This window comes from Vigna unguiculata, chromosome 8 (genome assembly GCF_004118075.2).
Source record: "Vigna unguiculata cultivar IT97K-499-35 chromosome 8, ASM411807v1, whole genome shotgun sequence".
NCBI lineage: Eukaryota > Viridiplantae > Streptophyta > Magnoliopsida > Fabales > Fabaceae > Vigna > Vigna unguiculata.
The window spans coordinates 19501563-19521051 of NC_040286.1; the positions used below are offsets into that span (position 1 = coordinate 19501563).

The 19489-nt window shown below is 28.8% G+C and overlaps 1 protein-coding gene across 2 annotated transcripts; it reads left to right on the forward strand.

Annotated features, from left to right (window-relative positions):
- Positions 1 to 1403: 1403 nt before the first annotated feature.
- Positions 1404 to 19064, forward strand: LOC114193520 (sulfite exporter TauE/SafE family protein 3-like). 2 transcript variants are annotated; one of them, XM_028083351.1, is made up of 13 exons: positions 1404 to 1522; positions 1750 to 1995; positions 2744 to 2903; positions 6099 to 6299; positions 6376 to 6440; positions 7241 to 7268; positions 7344 to 7423; positions 7504 to 7590; positions 7682 to 7732; positions 8111 to 8332; positions 17803 to 17896; positions 18006 to 18146; positions 18781 to 19064. In XM_028083351.1, the coding sequence occupies exons 2-13, from the start codon at positions 1807 to 1809 to the stop codon at positions 18864 to 18866; spliced, it is 1404 nt and encodes a 467-aa protein (XP_027939152.1). In that variant the 5' UTR covers positions 1404 to 1522; positions 1750 to 1806; the 3' UTR covers positions 18867 to 19064. The 2 variants fall into 2 exon arrangements, with proteins under 2 accessions (XP_027939152.1, XP_027939151.1); XM_028083350.1 differs by having other exon boundaries at positions 1432 to 1995.
- The last annotated feature ends 425 nt before the right edge of the window (positions 19065 to 19489 follow it).

Below are 19489 nucleotides of genomic sequence, written 5' to 3' on the forward strand. Positions count from 1 at the left end.
AGTGAATATGCATGAGTAAAGATGGTTTATGGGTGGTGAATGATGAGTTTGGCATGATCTTGATATGGAATATACATGAATGGTTGGTTATATATGTGCTCATGAATTCAGTATGAGCAATAATGTTACAATGATGGTTGGAATCATGGTTTTGGTTGGGTTAGAACGTAATTCCACGATAATTTCGTGGTGGTGCCTCATTGGTTAGGACGTAATTTCATGAATCTCTAGGTGATACCTCATGGTGGTGCCTTAGTTGGTCGGGACGTAATTCCATGACCCCTGTTAGTGGGAGTTCATGGTGGTGCCCCATTTATATAATTTAGTAAGGATTCAAGGTAAGGATTGCATCTAGACGCTCTAAAGAGTCAGTTAGTCTCACATAGAGCGTACTGACTCGAGTGGTGAGAGTAGCAGGAGGCCTGAAACACTTTAAGGGCTAACCTTGTGTGTGGGGGAAAGAAACACTGTAACAATTAGCTCGATAGAGTAGGAAAGGCCATCACAAGTGCAAGCATCCACTGAATCCGACTAATTATATGTATCTGGATGAGTCGTGTCTTGAGTCTTAGTGTATTGTTTGAAAAGTCATAACATGATTGGTTGACATATGCATCTTGAGTCTTACCCTTTCTATTGTATGTTATGTGTGTGTGGTTTTCTCTCCTTGCGATGATCATCAATTTATTGGTGTGAGCAGATGCGAGAACTCCTCGTTGTCAACAGGGAAATGGTGATTCCGCTGCTTAGTCATCTGGAGTTGGCTCTACTCGTTATGTCTTCTATTAGGGTTGTGGCCCATGTATTGCATTATTTTAGAACTGTATTTTGAATACTTTAGATCTTTTACCCTGTTTTGTATTGGCATCGTGGTGTGCCTCGATTAATGTCTTCTAACTACCTTGGATACCTATAGGAGTGACGTTATACTCCTTGACTCAACTTCTTATATTATTCTGTGTAATGTTTTCATTTAGTTATTTTATTACTTAAATGGGACGTTACATCTCTTTTTGAAGAAGCAATTGTTTTTATACATCTTTGTTTTTTTCAAAACTCTTTCATCACTTTTTTCTTCCTTTATGCAATTTTCAATATTTTGTGGGTGAGGTGGGTGAGATGAGATGACTTTCTCGTTGGGTAAATACAATTATAAGTATAATATGTTATGAATCTAAATAAATATAACATATAGAAATAATAAATTAAATAAAATATAATTTGTAAATAAATGATATTACTAAGCCGTAATATGTTAATCAACGATATTAATAAATTAATGCTTTAACGATCTACATGTCTTTATAAAAATAACGCATTCTCCTAAAAAATACACATTCAATCTAACATACTTATGTATATTTATATTTTATTATATTTTTATTGACTTAAGTTATGGGAAGAAAATTCCAAGCGCAAAGAATAATTCCTCTGCTTTTTAAAACCTGAAAATTGGCATCCACTCCTTTTCAGCTTATCTCCCTCCGACCTCGAAACGTGCACTCTCTTATGCATTAATATTGTCAGTGTCTGTCCTGTTAAGAATCTAAAACCTGCATCTGCTCCTTTCTTTTGAGATACTCTTGCATATTCTCCTGTTTTTTCCTCATATTTTATTTTGTTTCCCTTTTTGGTTATTATAATATTACTATTTTTCTTTGCTTTTTCCTCTTCTAACGTCTTACCACCTTTCTTAATTAAATTTTAATCAATTTCTTTCACGGTCTTGGCTATTCTGTTGGCATCAAGAACCAAAAGATTTGGGAGTGGAAAAAAGTTTTCTTAGGAAGAAATAGAAGAAAAAAAATGAGGTCGAAGTGCATGGTGATGATGCCGCTTACGTTACTACACTTTGCATCGGTTTTGGTGCTTGTTTTGGGAGAGAGAATGATTATGAAGGTGGAAAATACGCAGAAATATGGAGGCAGTTTCCTTAGCAAAGCTATGAACTTCTTATGGCAATCGGGGGAATCAGGTTATCAACACGTTTGGCCAGTAAGCTTTTAATTGTATCTTTTCTCTTACTTTCTTTCATCTTATCTCTCTGTTTTTCTTCTAATAATTATCTATCTAGATTCTGGATTTGAATTTTCTTCAAGCTTTCGTTCTTCAATTCAATCTATCATTTTTAAGACTTCTTTTTAAAGGATTCCAGATTACAATTATGTTTTTATAGAATTGATATTTTTTTTTCATTTTAGTTTCATATATGTCATGCTTTTTTTTTTTTACAAATAGTAGTTTTATTCTTAAGAAAAAAAATTAACTGATTTTTTCTAAGTTTTAATAAAAAATCAATTTTTTTTTTCTTAATTCTGTCTCCTACAAAAACTTACATCAATATTACAAATGAAGATATAATATATATATATGTTTTGAAAAATTAAATTTCTTAGTACTGACTTAATGTATTTTTGTTCTTGATGTATTTTAAAGAAAATCTTAAAATGCATTTAAAGAGGAATGATAAGAGAAATATTGCCCATAGTTTCTCTCGCACATTCTCTCCAACATTTCATTATTAGTCTCCTATTCAAAAATAATTTAATGGGACCCATACTATATTTTATTTTTAATAAACTTTAATTTATATAGTTTAACCCATAATTATTGATATATTTATATACATATATATATAATGATTTTTTTTTAAATGACCAAAGAAATATGCCAGGTGGCTGATTTTGGAATGACTAGTTTGAAAACTAATAGTTGGAAATTAACATGAAGGGAAATTTTGCAGGAGATAGAATTTGGGTGGCAAATTATTTTAGGTACTATAATAGGATTTTTTGGAGCAGCATTTGGAAGTGTAGGAGGTGTTGGTGGTGGCGGCATATTCGTTCCTATGCTTAGCCTTGTTATTGGCTTTGATTCAAAATCCTCCACAGCTATGTCCAAATGTAAGATCTCCCACCACCGTTTATTAACAGCTTTATGATTTGTTTTGCATTTTTTATCACCATTTCTATTATCTTCTTATAACTTTAATTGCAAATTTTATCACTCAAGATCATTATTTTCCACAATTTTATCTCCTAGTTTGTTTTTTATTTCATCATGATTTTCAATTTTTATGTTTTTTACCCATTCATTAAATAATTTCCAAATGATAATATTTTTAAAACACTTGACAAAAGGTCAATTTATTTTGTTTCCAATTGCGTGTTAGTTTAGTACACTCTTACGCGTTTAATAAATAATAGAATCTGAGAAGATTGTAAAGTATAATAGGTCATATTTGAAAAAGATAGTTGGATGATAAAATATTAATTAATCTTCTTTTGTATTATGAGGAATTTACTACTTTCTATCTTTAAATTTTTTCAAAATTTTCCCTTGTTCTGTATTCAAAATTCCTAAGTTTTTCTGGTTAACGACCTTGGTAGACCAGGGAATTCGGTATCATAATACATGACAATACATGGAATTTATTTGTAAGAATAGTTGCAAGATTAAAATACAATTTAAAAATAAACATTTTTACTCGATTTCTGTTTTTCAAAAAATGGATGAGTTTCATTTTTATAAAAGCATATTTATTAAAATGATGTTAACTTCGTTCAAAAATGTTACAGAGCAAAATTTGAGTCTGGTATTGTCAAAATTTTAGTTATCTTCTATTTTAAAAGTGTTGCTTGTAAAAATTAAAAGAATTTTAAGATAAAATTTAAATTTTGACATGTAATATTTTTAAAAGGTGTTAACACTTATTTAACGAAAGAAATTGTATTAAATATTTTTACAAAAATAAAGATTCGATTAAGTCAAAATCAAATATAAAAAATGAAATAAATTAAAAATTTTAATTATAAAAACCAAATTATTTATTAAATCTACTATAAATAATAATAAAAAGTTCGCTCACCTGAAAAATAAATTGTGATAGAGTAAACATTTTACACTGAGAACATTTTATTAAAAAATGAAATTATAATATTTATAGATTTGAATTTGTAAGATAAATTCATTATTACCTTAATTATTAAAATTAAGATAATTAAAAAAAAAGTAGTGAAACAAAAAATTATTTGTCGAAGTTTATGTTGTCTATCTCTATCCCCATTATGTTGTTTCAATTACGTGTCAGAGGGATATATGGATATGAAAATGTGAGGGTCCATATTTGCTACTTGCCAACCGGAGAATTGAAAAGACAGCATGAGTAGCCCCAACCATAATTGACAGGATACATTGGTCTGGTATATTAAGAATCTCATCAGGATGAAAGCAATCTCATCATAATTGGGCATTTTTCTATTTAAAGAGATTAATACATAATACTAGTTTCTTAAGAATAATTAAAAAAAAAACATATCAAATATAATTTTCTTTGGATTTTTTTAAAATTTTTATATTTATTAATAGAATCTAAAACAAAATATCTTGTAACACTTGATAAAAAATATTAAAATATAAAAGATAATGTAAGAAAGAATGACATCGACATTTTTCTAGCGATTAGATTTTATCTAAATTTACATTTAGTTTCAATTATCACTTTAGTGCTTATTTCAAATTTATATTATAATCACATTTCACTTGTAAAACAAACATTAATAAAATGTACAGTATTATTGAAAATTTACTAAGAAAACTACAAGATTATTTAGAAATCTACATCACAAAACACCAAGCCTAGTTTTTACAAAATTAAATTCCGAAATGAAAAAGGATATATACCTCCTTGTGTAAAGCATACTTCGAAAAGGAATAAAAAGAATTACGAAAACATATTCCCCAATGTAGAAACTGATTTCATGAGAAAAACTTTCATCTATTCTTAACAGAGTTCTTGAAAAATAAAAAGATTATTATAATTGATTTAGACAGGTTACCTTTGAATGTTAACAAAAAAAAATACTGTGATATAAGACAATGACATGATTCTCATATTTTTACTCTCTCACCTTATTGATTTAGTATAAATTATTGATTCTTTTAAAAAAAATATATTAATACATTAATCAATAATTCACACTTATACGATATGACTTAGTATAAATTATTAATTTTTTTTAAAAAAATAATAATACATTAATCAATAATACATATTAAATCATGTCACAAAATGAAAAAAGGGAATAAAAAAAAAGTTATAATTTTTTTTGATTTAAACTAATATAGATATTATGTGATCAATTACATGGTTCGTATTTAAATATGAACCGCCTAATATATTATTTTATTATACAATCTACTATGAGCCAAACTTATTTAAATGAGATTCAAATGATTAATTATTACTTAGAAATGATTAATAATCTAAGTCATAACAATCGATTATAAAATAGAATAATTACTTGTAACATAGGATTCTTGATTATATAAAAAGATACTACATTTATACATATTTTTATAATCCCAAATATGTTTAGTTTATCAAATTGTACTTGGAAAAAAAAAATTATATTTGTGTACTATTTTGAATGGTTGCTCATTATTTCAGAAAACTACAGTAAGCAATACATGTTTTTTCTCCCTTTTCCTCCTTTCCCTCGATTTGTCTTGTACTCATTATGAATAATAATCCATCAGAGTCTAGATAGCCTATCTGTCATTACTTTGTCATGTGTGCACATGGTGGTGTCATGTCAAATGTGGTCGACATTCAGATAAAAGATTTCAAAGATCCAATTGAATACATTTTTTTTCTATTAATATTTATAGGAAAAATTAAAAATAAATGTTTATGAAATAAAATTAGGTTATGAATAAATTCAAAATTAACGTTTTTTTTAAATGTAAATAAACTGACCAGAGTCTCTAACGAATGGAAAAAAAATATTTAATTTTGTCTATAAATATTTATTTTTATTTTGTTTTATTTTTCCTATACATAGTTATGCAGAATTTATTCTACAAATACCTAAATTATTCTCTGATTTTTCTTTTTCATAATATAAATAGACTTAGTTGGGGTTGTTTTTCATCGTGCTATATAATATTTATTTATTGAATCCAACCAATGTTGTAATCCAAACTTAAAAAAAAAATGTGAAAGAGATTTTCAAGAAGAAAGAGGAAAAAGAAATTGTTAGTTTGAAAGAGTAAGAGGGTCCCACTACATTTGAAGTATGATGTTGTGTTTGTGTCAGGTATGATCATGGGTGCAGCTTTGTCAACTGTTTACTATAATCTTAATCTAAGGCACCCAACACTGGATTTGCCCGTCATCGACTATGATTTGGCACTGCTCATTCAACCAATGCTTATGCTTGGCATTAGCATAGGAGTGGTCTTCAATGTGGTAGTTGCTGATTGGATGGTTACCATGCTCCTTCTAATTCTCTTTTTAGGTAATGCTTTTGCTTAATCCACACTTTCTTTACTCATTTTTCACAATTAACTCTTCTTCCTGCTTTTTCTATGTAGGAACATCTGCAAAGGCATTCTCTAAGGGTGTTGAAACATGGAAAAAGGAAACCATAGAGAAACAGGTCATATCTCATTCATAAATACGCACTAGCTTTCACTACTTTTAATTTTAATACATTTTACCATTCCATTTATTTTACATATTTTATTAATATTTATTCAAGTTTAAACATTATAGCATTATGTTAATAGTAAAATGGCTTCATTTTTATATCAAAATTATGACAAAACGAACTTATTTTTTAAGAAAATTATCAACCCTTTGTTTCTCATTATTATTAGTTTGTTAAAAGGTATGAAAATTGAAAATAGTGGTAGTAAAATGTCTCTGACAAGGATTGTAATAAAATTTAGAAAATCTATGATAAAAGGGTAAACCGTACATAAATATATATTGTTGAATTGATATATTTTATTTGTAATATACAAGGAAGAAATATTATTTAAATTTTGTTAATAATTAAACGCAACTAAATACGTCTTTGATTTTAATAATAATATAATTTTATTTTATAAACATGTAATTAATATCAATGGAACTTACAAATTTTATTTTATAAATTTAAAATTTTTAATAATTCTTTCAAAATTAATTATATATGAATGTTAATTTTTTGCATAATAAATACAAATAATATTTAATAAAAATCAAACACATATTCAATTATTTCAATTATTAACTGAGTTCAAATAAAATTTATTAAAGTAAAGTTGTTATAATATAATTTTTTTCTTAATAAACTAAAAGCAACGTATTACATATGTTAATATTTATTGTCATACATACACCGATTATTTACTAGTGATAAAATATGTATAAATTTTGATTGCTTATTTTCTGACCACTATTTTTCCGTTACAGGAAAATGCTAGGAAAGAAGACTCAAATGGTGAGTTAATAAACATAGTACATTATCATTTTGGTTTTTGCAGTGGGAAAGTGTTTACAGTTCTCTCTGTGTCAGGTTTTGGGAGTGAAGTAGAATACAGACCAATTCCTAATGAAGCAGACAATGACAGTGCGAAAGAAACGAAAAGAGGAGAGGTGAATACGCTCTAGTTTTTACTTTATGATTGGAGTGTGGTTTTCATATCTGACTGCAAATGTTTATTGGAATATTGAAGGTCAATATACTTGAAAATGTGTACTGGAAGGAGTTTGGACTTCTCCTTTTTGTTTGGCTCGCATTCCTTGGAATCCAGATTGCCATGGTCGGTTATTTTTCAGTAAACATTTTCTTCAATACACAATTGGAATCTTTCTAATTTCACTCTTAAACTTTTCTATTCACAATGCCAACAGAACCAAACAACCAAATGTTCTACAATATATTGGGTATTGAACTTCTTGCAGGTAAAATTCTTATCACAACATGCCTCACATCTAATATCTTTTGCTTTCTCCAGCATTAAATTTACAATGGAAATATTTTATTAAGCATAAAGCTATATTCTTAATTTATCGAAAAAAATTATTATACTTTTAAATTATTAGTTATTTACATATGATTCTACAATTATTTATGTTTATATTTAAGTTTAAATAAATTGCAAATAAAATCTTTCAAACAGACCTTTTTAAAAGAATTGTTTAACATATAATCCAGAGAAACAAAAAGAGATATTCTAAACAAGTTCTATCATATTTTTCAATATATATTAATCATACTTAGATAAAATTCAGATGTTAATAATCTTACTGTTCTGAAAATATTTGTGATGACTTATACAGATTCCAGTTTCAGTTGGGGTAGCTGGATATGAAGCAGTTTCCTTGTATAAAGGAAGGAGAGCAATTGCTTCGGTGGGAGATCAGGGCAAAAGTTTTACTATTCCGCAGCTAGCTCTATACTCTTTCTTTGGAATATCGGCTGGAATTGTTGGTGGCTTGCTGGGAATAGGTGGAGGATTCGTTATGGGGCCTCTCTTTTTGGAGCTCGGAGTCCCACCTCAGGTGACCTTTACAAATTTTGAAACAACAAATGTGCACTTCCATAGAAAAGACAACCATTGATTATGGACTATGAAAATCCAATCTAAATTCACAAAAACATAAATTTATTTTAACTACCTCAAGTTCAATTGGATTTTTTCCCTTTAATTTAAATTAGATTTTCCATAAAATATTTAAATTTTTATTTAATTAATCACGATTAGACTTGACTCATCTAAGAGCCGATGAATCAGAATGGATTCGATCCTATTAGATCAAGTATAATGTGAGCTCACCATAGTTTGACACAACCTATATGGATTTTGGATTTGACCCAACCTATCCTTATTTGAGTTCGCTCCAACCCAACTAAGTTTAGTATGAGTTGGTTATGGTTTGTCTTAGTTTGACCTAGAATAGGCCTAATCTGACACAAGTTTGACTTGACTAGACATAAATTGACTTGTAACTCAATTTGAATTGGATTTTTTTTCACTTTAATTTAAATTTGATTCAATTTTTATCAATTTTTTAAAAGTATTTAAATTCAAAGTTGAATTAATCCCATTAGATCAAGTGTAATATGAGCTCGCTATAGTTTGACCTAGTCTTTCTAGACTCAACCCTACCTATCTTTACTTTAGTTTGGCCCAATCTAACTAAGTCTAATCTGACTTAGCATGGTTTGTCCCATTTTGACCTAGGATAGGCCTAACCCAACCCAACATGAGCTCAACTTGACTAGACACACACTGACTTGTAATGAACCTAATTCGATCTCAACCTACTACCTGGGTCCAACCCAATCTATTTCTACCTAATCTCACTTAACCTAACATGCATATGCCTAGCTTAATTCAATTTGACTTGAGCTCAACCAAGCCCAACCACACATCATTTAACTTAGGTCTATCCAACCTAGACCTTGCCCAAATTGACCTAATATGGTCTCTGACCGAATTTACCCACTATGAACTTGGGTTGATTTGAACCGACATGGATTTGACTTGACTTGGTCTACATCCAACTTGATTGGACATGATTCTGCTCCAACCGGACTTCATGTAGACTTGGTTAACTCAACTAGTTTTAAGCCCAACCCAACTTAATCCGATATAGACTTCGGCCCTCCAGGCACAATGTGGAATTGGGACGATTGACTCCACCTGTGTCTTGTCTAACTCAACCTAACTTAGGTCCAATTCATTCCTGCTCAATTCGAGCCTAACCAACTTGGCCTAACTTGGTACTAACCCAATTTGGCTTTACTTGTCCATCCCATCTCGATTTGATGTGCACTGGACCTGGTTGACTTAGCTTAACATACGTTCAGGTTGACTTACCCTGACCATTTCTCGAGTCCACTTAACTCAACATGGACTCAAGCCGACTCAAATTGACTAAGGCCTTACCTGACTCTAAAGAAACTTGGTCTTAACTTGATTTGTCCTTGGCCCAATTTGGCTAATGATGGTAAGCCAATGCGTGCCCTCCACTTAGCTTGACAGAAACTTGAGTTGACTTTTAAACTAAGCCTAAACCAATTCATCTTTAAGTGATATGATCTTACTCAACCCGACTTGCACTTAAACTTACTCGACTCGTTATGGACCAAGCCCACTAAGCTTGAATTCGACTCAAACCAACTTGCTCAAGTTGTCTTAGCATAACTTGTGCCTAGATGACTTGGTTCTTAGCTTGATCTAAGCATATAACAAAAATAATGTTGGCTTGACTCGACTTGGAGCAAGCTTAACTTGATCTAACACCCAACCTAACTTGAATCTAACTCAACCAACTAGATATAATTTTGGTATAGCCTAACTTGACTTAGGTCCAAACATGCTAACCATTATTCGACCTAACCCAACATGACTTAAACTATACCTGTTTTAAGGTTGGGCTACAGGTCTAGCTTGACCATCCTAATTTATGTATGGCCCAACCTAGGTTGACTTTAGTTTGACCCAAAATAATTTGTCTTAGACCTGACCCAACCCAATCTTCCATGACTTAGGTCTTACTTGATATGACTTTCATGAGTTAGCCAAATCGAGCCTTGTCATGCTTTACCTAAGCTTGACTTGACCTAACATTTCATAACTTGAACCAATCTAGAACTACCTTGAGTTTAGACATTACAAATTCAAAGAATTATCTAATCTATATCAAATTCAATTCCAATTAATTGGATTAGAATTAAAGTACAAAATTACCTTGAGTTTATACATTACAAATTCAAAGAATTATCTAATCTATATCAAATTCAATTCCAATTAATAAGATTAGAATTAAAGTACAAAAATTACATATTTTGATGTGAGATCAATGCATCAAAATAATTTTAAAGTAAAATAAATTTGAATAACTATGAATTAGAGGGAGACTTTGATTTTGTTTCCTACCTTAACCATACCTCCCAAAATTAAAGTCAGGCTCAATATGATGGGACACTAAAAAATATTATGAAATTCTATAATTATAACGGTGAAATATATTATTTTTAAATAAATATTTTAAAATAACTATATGTCTTTACATTCACAAAAATTTAATACATAATTTATTTCACTACAAGAAAATTCTTAAATAATAATCCATTTCAGTGAGAAAAAATTGTTAGTCTCTATAGTAACCAATGCAGATACTAATCTAAAAAATAAAAAATGATTGGTTACTAAAATGGTCACTATTATGTATAAAAAATTATAATTGGTCGTTAAATTGATTAGTAATTAATTAGAAGCTAATTTAAAAACTAATTCTTTTGGTAGAAAAATCTCTGTTATAACTAATGTTTAGTGACCAATTTAAAAACTAATTCCTTTCATAGTCAAAATCTTGGTAACTAAATTTTAAAGACCAATCTAGAAACCAATTATAATTTTTTATTTATCTATTTTAATAACAATAATTTTTATGTTGTAAATTGGTGACTAACGATCTATTATCACTAAAATTAGTTGTTCATAAAAGATGTTCTTTTATATATATATATATATATATATATATATATATATATATATATTATTCAAAAAGTAAATCAATATGATAATCTTGGGTTATCTAGAAAGCCCATTATAATCTGCATCATCATTTGTCAATGTACAAAATATAATCATTGACATAAAATATATATATATATATATATATATATATATATATATATATATATATATATATATGAATGAAAGTTTATAATTGGCTTATAAATTATAGATGAAAGTTTAATATAATAAAAAATATTCCATAAGGGCTTGTGAAACATATTTTTGTTTCTAAAAAAAATAAAATATTAACCAAATTTATCCAAATATTTATGTAGTCCCAAAGTAAATTGATACGATAATCCTTGGGTTATCTAGAAAAACTATCATTTGTCAATGTATAAAATATAATCGTACATGGACATAATATACATGAAAGTTCATAATTGTCTTCTTGATAAAAAAATATACACTTATATTTTTAGTATAAATGATAGATGAAAGTTTAATCTAATGGAAAATATTCCATAAGGGCTTGTAAAACATATTTTTGTTTCTAAAAAATAAAATATTAAGCAAATTTATCCATATATCTATATAGTCTAAAAGTAAATCAATATGATAATCCTTGAATTATCTAGAAAAACCACTAGGATCTGCATGATCATCTATCAATGTACAAAATATAATCCTAGCATGGGATCAAGTAAAAAAACAAAAAGGTTAGTTAATAAAATTAAATCAATCTACAACTGAAACATAAATGATACGTAGGTGTGTTTTAACACATCTATCTCATATCAAACAAATAAAATAAGAAAGTGTGTCTTGCTATATATTTATTTTTCTTTAAGACTAGATACCGGATGCTACCTTAGGAAAGTTAGTTCACCTCCAAAAGTAAAACTACACCAAATATGATAAGCAAATCAAAAGAGGTCAAGAAATAAAGCAAGAATTAAAATCTCAAAATTAAGGATGCAAAACTCAAATGGATGAAAATCATGACATACTCAAAGATAGCCAAGGAATCGACAAGCAAAAATTAAGGTATAGAAAGAAAGTAAGCACATCAAAATAAGTACCTAAAGAAAGGTTCTTGACTGGATTGACAAATTAAACAAAAAAATAGAAAACAGAAAGCAAAATCTAATAAACTGCAAAAATGCTTGTTCTAATCTCAATGTTAGATCCAAAACAAGTGAATTAATCCATCTTCATTAAGGCCAATTGAAAATAGACTAAAACAACCTAAAAATGCACTTTAATATGATTTTTCACAATGATGTTAGCTAGAAAACGGAAACAAATGTCTTCACTTCAACTATTTATCATTTGTTATCTTTCAACATTTTTCTTTGATTTTTTTTTTTGTTGTATTTTTCGTGAAGGTCTTACACAATTGCGGTTAAAACAGTTCTGAATTTGCATCTCAATTAATTGTGATAAATCAAACAAAATAAGTGCGTAGTTTAGAATAGATTACTGGAATAGTAAAAAAAATGCAATGGCTAGTGATGATGATTCTAGTGCACAATTTTGGCCACTTTCTTTTAATTTTTTTGTACCTTTCTTTTTGGCACTTTTTCTTGGCTCTTTTAGTGCTCTTTTCTTTCTTTTATCTCTTTTTACAACAATATTTTTAGGCACTACAACAAAATCATCACTACCAAAGCTTCATCATGTAACATGTAATTGAAAGCTAGATAGAAGGAAACTTAAGCAAGCAAAATTACGAGTAAAAAATTGAAACAAACACAATAGAAACCTAACTTTAAGCAACTTGCTAAGAACTAATTAACAAGTATGAACTCAAATGTGAAAATTAAAAGCACACAAAGCACACTAGAAACCAAAAATGAAACTTAGGTGATTAAGTAAGTACAAGGAAAATTCCAATCGGACATTAAGATTACCAATGTTATCTAGATGTGAAGTTGCATTTCCAAGACTCCAAGAGAGAAGAGAAGGTATATTTATAAACAAAATACTGCATCAAAAACAGAATAAAAAAAATTCACAAATGGAAAGGCTAAACAATGGAATTTAAGACATAATTGGACTAAACATTACTCTAGACAAAACATACAAATTAGAAAATTAAAATGACTCAAAATGGATGAAATAGAGGATGAAACAAGACTCAAACGAAACATAAAAAGCACACAAATTCACCATGGTATAGTTTTTAGGCACAATGGTTGAATGGTTCCAAAGGAACAATGATAAGAACCATATAACCAATAAGGTGAATGGAAGAAAAAGAACAAGACTACTAAAGAAAATAATGAAAAAACACAAAAATAGCAAAAGCAAAAGGAAGGACAAGGCCTTATCTTTTGAAGCATCTTCAACCAAGGCTCATGATACCAAATGATTGCCTTCCTCCAAGCGAATCCATGAAAACGCGAGGTGGAAGTTCCATTGATAATGTGAGGTTGCGCAAAAGCCAAGGGATGGAAGGGAAAATATCTCGGTTTGATGGTGTGGTGTGATGTGGTGTTTAGTGAAGGTTTTCCTAAGATAGGTAATGCCAACTCTAAGGGAAGAAGCTAGAGTGATTCCAGAGAGAATTCCACTCTAAAGTGAGCTCAAACAAGAGAGTTGCACCAAATTTAGCAACATTTCATTTCTAAAATTCAAGCTAGAAAATACATGAGTTGAGACCTCTATTTATAGGAGCAAGTTGTCTTAAACCTAGATGAGTAAACCCATAAAAGAGGCATTTTGGAAAACTTGGAGAGTAAGCTAGAAATCCTCTCTAATGAGAGGTGGATATGTGGCCACTATATGAGAGAATCCTCTCCACTCACGGATGACACATGACCACTACTTCTTGAAAATCCTCTCCATTAGGAGTGTGACACATGGCCACTACTCCACTTATGCCTTACTCATCAAGTTTCAAGACTTATTCTTTTACCCATTGGTTAACCATCATATGTGCTACCTTCTAGTCAACCTTGGGCCATGACCCAAGTTGACTTTGGTTGACCCACTTTCCTATTTTATTTTGGCCCATTATACAAAGTCGAAAATGAAATTTCCTATACTATTTGACCCAAAATATAAGGCCCAAATATTACTTAAATATTTACAAGGAATCTTAGACTAGGTCTTCATAAATTCCTTAGCTCATATAAACATCAATTTGGGTCTATTTAACTTAGTTGAAGCCTAATATTCTATGATCCTTCTGGCCATGACTCTTGTGGTGGATCCCTTAGCTAGGGGTTTGCCATCATTTGGGATCCTTGGAACGTTTTGATAAGTTTGTCTTCATTTTCTACTATCCACATTTAAGCTTGGAGATCAGTAAATGCTCTTCATACAAAATTAATTGCAAATATCTTCTTCAAGTATCACTTTAATATACAACATAATACATCAACCTAAGTTAGAGAACTTTTATCCAAACTATACTAAATTTCAAAATTGTAAACATTTTACCCTATGGACTAACAACAAAAAAGTTTAACACTCCTAAGCCTACATAAACTCATGACTCAATGTCATCAAAGAACTAGAGCTCACTCATGATTCTCTATAAAAGATAATGTGTTCCTTAAAGTTGTGTATGATTTTACACTTTAGTCTAATTTGGATAAAAGCTAGATGACCTAGGCTTGAGAAACTATGTTATGTTAGAGTATTACTTGAAAAGAAAATATAGAATTCATGTTGTACGAAGAGCATTTAATGCATCTCCAAGCTTGAACTATGACAAATGCAAGATGAAAAAGAGCACTTATCAAAACCTCACAATGACTCTAAATGATTTGTAACAACTATTTCTTCCCAACATCTATATATAGCAAATCACTTGAAGAAGAAATATTGGCGAGATACAATAATAAAAAACATTGTTTACGTCCAATAGCAATCTAGGAGAGTGGACTTCATTTGTGTTGTATTCATCCTAGGACATTATCTTTTAATAAGTGATTTCTACGATATATATATATATATATATATATATATATATATATATATATATATATATTATCATACTTGCTTATAAATCAAAGATAAGAGTGACTATGTTTCCAATTTTGAAAAGTTTAAAAACTATCTCTCTTTATATGTTGTCTAAATGACTAATTATAATTTTATCACTTTAAGGATTTTAACACTTTTTCATATGCACATCAAATTATTGACTTTGTAATAGAACCTTAGTTCTTACATTGTGTTTCCTTATATAAGTGTCTAAAAATTATATAAGTGGCTAAAAAGTGAGTCAAATCTTTTTTATATGTTTATGATCAACTTTTGACATCCTCTAACTTGTGTTATGGTAATGTAATTAAATCAAATGGAGATAAGATTGCAAGGTCCATTTCACCATTTTTTAGTTTAAACAACTTAAAAATGTTGTCTAAAGTAAAAAAAGAAAAACGTAACCTTAAGTTTAGACAACAATTTTACCACGATATTCCAGTTGTGGAGTATGCACTCGTGGCCATTGCTCAAAGACATCAAATTTTATTCCTAAGGCCATAAATTTTTTGAAAAGCATTGTCTTAGAAAAAAATAATAGATCACACTTTTTAGCCAACACTATTCATAGTTTTACACAACATTTGAAAATGTTGTGTATTCTTTAGGCAATGATTATTTAATTATTGCATATCAATAAGCCAAAAGTTATAGCTAATAGTTAGGGTGCAAATCTTTCTACTTAAGATTATAGTAATCAAAGTATCATGATCTGATTATGACTTGGTCCACCTACCCTCCACCATGAGACAATTGATGCACCTTACACAAGTTTAATTATTATTTGGTCACATGATGGTAATTAAAAATATTTGAAGTTAAATTATACAATTTTAAATTTTGGTCTAAACTATTCATATTTTAACAATTGTTGTCTATAACTATCAACATTTTCTACTGTATTGCTTAAAACAAATAGCCAACATTTTTGGTATGCTATTTAGGTTTAAGGCAAATAAAAATCATTATATAACCAACACTAAAAAACTGTGACTTATTCTTATTTTACGCAATGATTTTTCAGTTGTTGTCATGTCAACGTTGCCTAATCTATAGATATGAAGAAGATTCATAGTGTATATTATAACTTAGAAGAAAACAATAAAATAAAGAGGTAATAATTTTATTGTTTTACCCACATTTTTTGTCGGCAACATTTAAAAAAATGTTGTCTAAATAATCAACAATTTATAAAATGTGGCATTTAGTAGTTTTATGCCAAAGTTATATATCTGTGACCTTTTTTGTGTTTGGGCAACAATTTTATACATATAGGCTAGTTCAGTTTGTATAAAGTAAAAAATGGTGTAATGATCTTGAAATGTCTATCGATATTAAACGAAACATTTGCATATATTGAGATTGATATGATATTAAAGATACTTTCATGTTTCCATTTGTTTTAAATGTGGTAAATCAAAACTACACAGTATAAAGATTTGTTGATCTTTTCTCTAACATTTACCTCGTTCTTTCTCTCTCAACTAGACCACCAAGTATAACTTTAAGAGAGGATGATCTCTCTCCGAGTGTTTCTATTTTATGGCTCTTACCTTTTGACTTGGTTTTCTAATGATAAAACTACTAAAAAATTTCATATTATATGAGATTTTTCTTGGAAATTTGTTAAAAAAAATTGTAAGAAAAGACTTTTTTTCTGCCATTTTTTCTAAGAATTTAATTGGCAGGTAATTTCTTCGTGGGTAATTATTTCCAACAAAATTATAAAATTTGTAAGTATTTCCTACAAAATTTGTTGCGAAAAGTGTTTTTACAAAATATTTTGCAAAAAAATTGGTAGCAATTTCTTGCAAATCCTTTTTAACAATAAAATTTGTAAATATATCCTACAAAAAAATTTTAAAACAAAATTGACAGGAAATATGAGTTTTTTAGTAGCGTAAGTTAAACTCACCTTCAACGTTGTGTAATCATCAAGTAGACATTCAATTACATCTTTCCTTGATGTAAACACACCTTTCTTCTTCTTTTTGTTCATTCACAAGTTAGATAAAATTCTTATGGAACCAAAATCTATATGTATATCAACTAAAGAGGTTTTTCTAAAAAAATTGCGTCCTTGTTTTGAAAAGACACTTTTACCTATTTGTTATTATTCATGTCTCAGGAAGATAGTCTTAAATGACATATAGGTATCTTCTTTTTCTACTCTAAAATTATTCTCAAGTTAGTATGACCACACTTTATATACTACACTCATTGATTTTGTTTAAGGATTTTTCATGAAGAAAAATTCAAGCATAACACTAACCTTATGTATCTTTTGAAGTCTACCAAATTTAACCAATTCCAATTCATATTTGATCACTGTCCACTTAGTTATTATTGTGCTTTCTGTTATGAACTTTATAGTTTTATCTCTCTCCAATGATCCATGCATATGATAATAATGGCCAGATGGAATATATTAATTGATGAAGCCATATGAATTAATTTCACTTCTTGTATTAATTGGCTTCAATGTTTGATGCCATGTGTTATCAGGTTGCAAGTGCCACAGCCACCTTCGCCATGGTCTTTTCATCATCTATGTCCGTTGTAGAATACTACCTGCTGAAACGTTTTCCAGTTCCTTATGGTTTGTGTTTCATAACTTTCACCTCTATATATATAAATTTAACCCATAACATTGATAATATGGTTTAATTTATTGCTCTAACCCATGCATTATGTGGATTGTTGCACAGCCATGTACTTTATTGTAGTAGCTGCTATTTCAGCCATTGTAGGGCAGCATATTGTGAGAAAGTTGATCGATATACTTGGGAGAGCTTCTATTATAATCTTTGTTCTAGCCATCACAATATTTGTCAGTGCTGTTTCACTAGGTAAGCCTTTGTGATTTTCTCTCAACTTTCTTTGGTTATGTTCATATTTTTCTAGTACATATATGACTTTAATATATTTTTAGTCATTTAAATTTAAAATAATTTTACTATTAGTTTATCAAATTTAAAATTAATCTTTTTTACTTTTATAATTTTAAAAGGTTATTTTTATTCCTATGTAAAAAAAAACGTGAATAGATTGTAAGTAGTTTATATAACAACTCACTTTTGATATATATATATATATATATATATATATATATATATAAAGACACATTCAAAGTAGAAATCACCACACACTATAATAATTTTTATTTTCAGTTTTACAAAATTAAAAAAATATTTAATTTTAGAGGGCCACAAACCAGCTTATAACAAATTAAAGTAATTAAAAAACATTTAACCTATGTTATTATAGATATTAAATATGTTTCGTTTGTAATCTGGATAATATTAGTTTTTACTTTTTAGTGTCTTAAAAGATTGTTATTGTTAAGTAAATAAAGACTACACACCATGTTTCCATTAATGGATCAAAAGACACGGGCTTTGAGAGACTAAAAGTAAATATTATCTTATTTACATACACTGAACCTATATTTGAATCATGAAACATTTTTCGTATATTTGTTAGGTGGAGTTGGCATTGCAGCAATGGTCAAAAAGATTGAAAATCACGAGTATATGGGATTTGATGATCTCTGCAAGTATAATTCATAGCCCACTTCGTTAACATATTTTGTTGTTCTTTTTAAGTTCCTAATAAAAGAGCCAACAAAACCTATGTCGTCAAAATTGAATTATGGTATGTTTGGATTCATTTGAATGTGGAGCAAAACGTATTTGTTTCTACTTATTTGTTTTTAAAGTGAAACATAAGTGTTGGGTATTATTCCAAACACTAACTTTCTTTGTTGAGAATTTGAATTACACTTTTAATATTCTTTATCTTGTAGCTTTTGCTTATAGTTTCTTTCTTTTGTGAAAAAATTGTCTAAATCCTTTCTTGTGTAATACGAGTAATATTGTTTTCTAATCAAAATTTTGAAATAATTTTAGTTTTCTTTTTATGTCACGTGTTGTGTTCAATAAATTATTTTAAAAATTTAATTTGTTTTTATTTTACTATCTTATACGATCAATTGATTTGTTATCATTATAAAAGAATGAATTTAAGCGACCACCATTTTCAATAGTTACAATGTTTAAATTAGTCGCTGAACTATTTCGTGATAGAAATATATGGTAGTGAAAATCTTAGTTACAAAAGTTTTAACTGATACGATTGTTAATTCGGTCGCTAAATAAAGACTCACATCTTTTAGTTGTTAATGAGTGATATT

What these genes read in the sequence shown, in the direction of transcription:
- LOC114193520 (XM_028083351.1), top strand. Translation starts at nt 1,807, where the DNA reads ATGAGGTCGAAGTGCATGGTGATGATGCCGCTTACGTTACTACACTTT. An exon ending in AGCTCGGAGTCCCACCTCAG is followed by an intron (nt 8,333 to 17,802) that starts GTGACCTTTACA and finishes ATGTGTTATCAG; the next exon opens with GTTGCAAGTGCCACAGCCAC. An exon ending in ACGTTTTCCAGTTCCTTATG is followed by an intron (nt 17,897 to 18,005) that starts GTTTGTGTTTCA and finishes ATTGTTGCACAG; the next exon opens with CCATGTACTTTATTGTAGTA.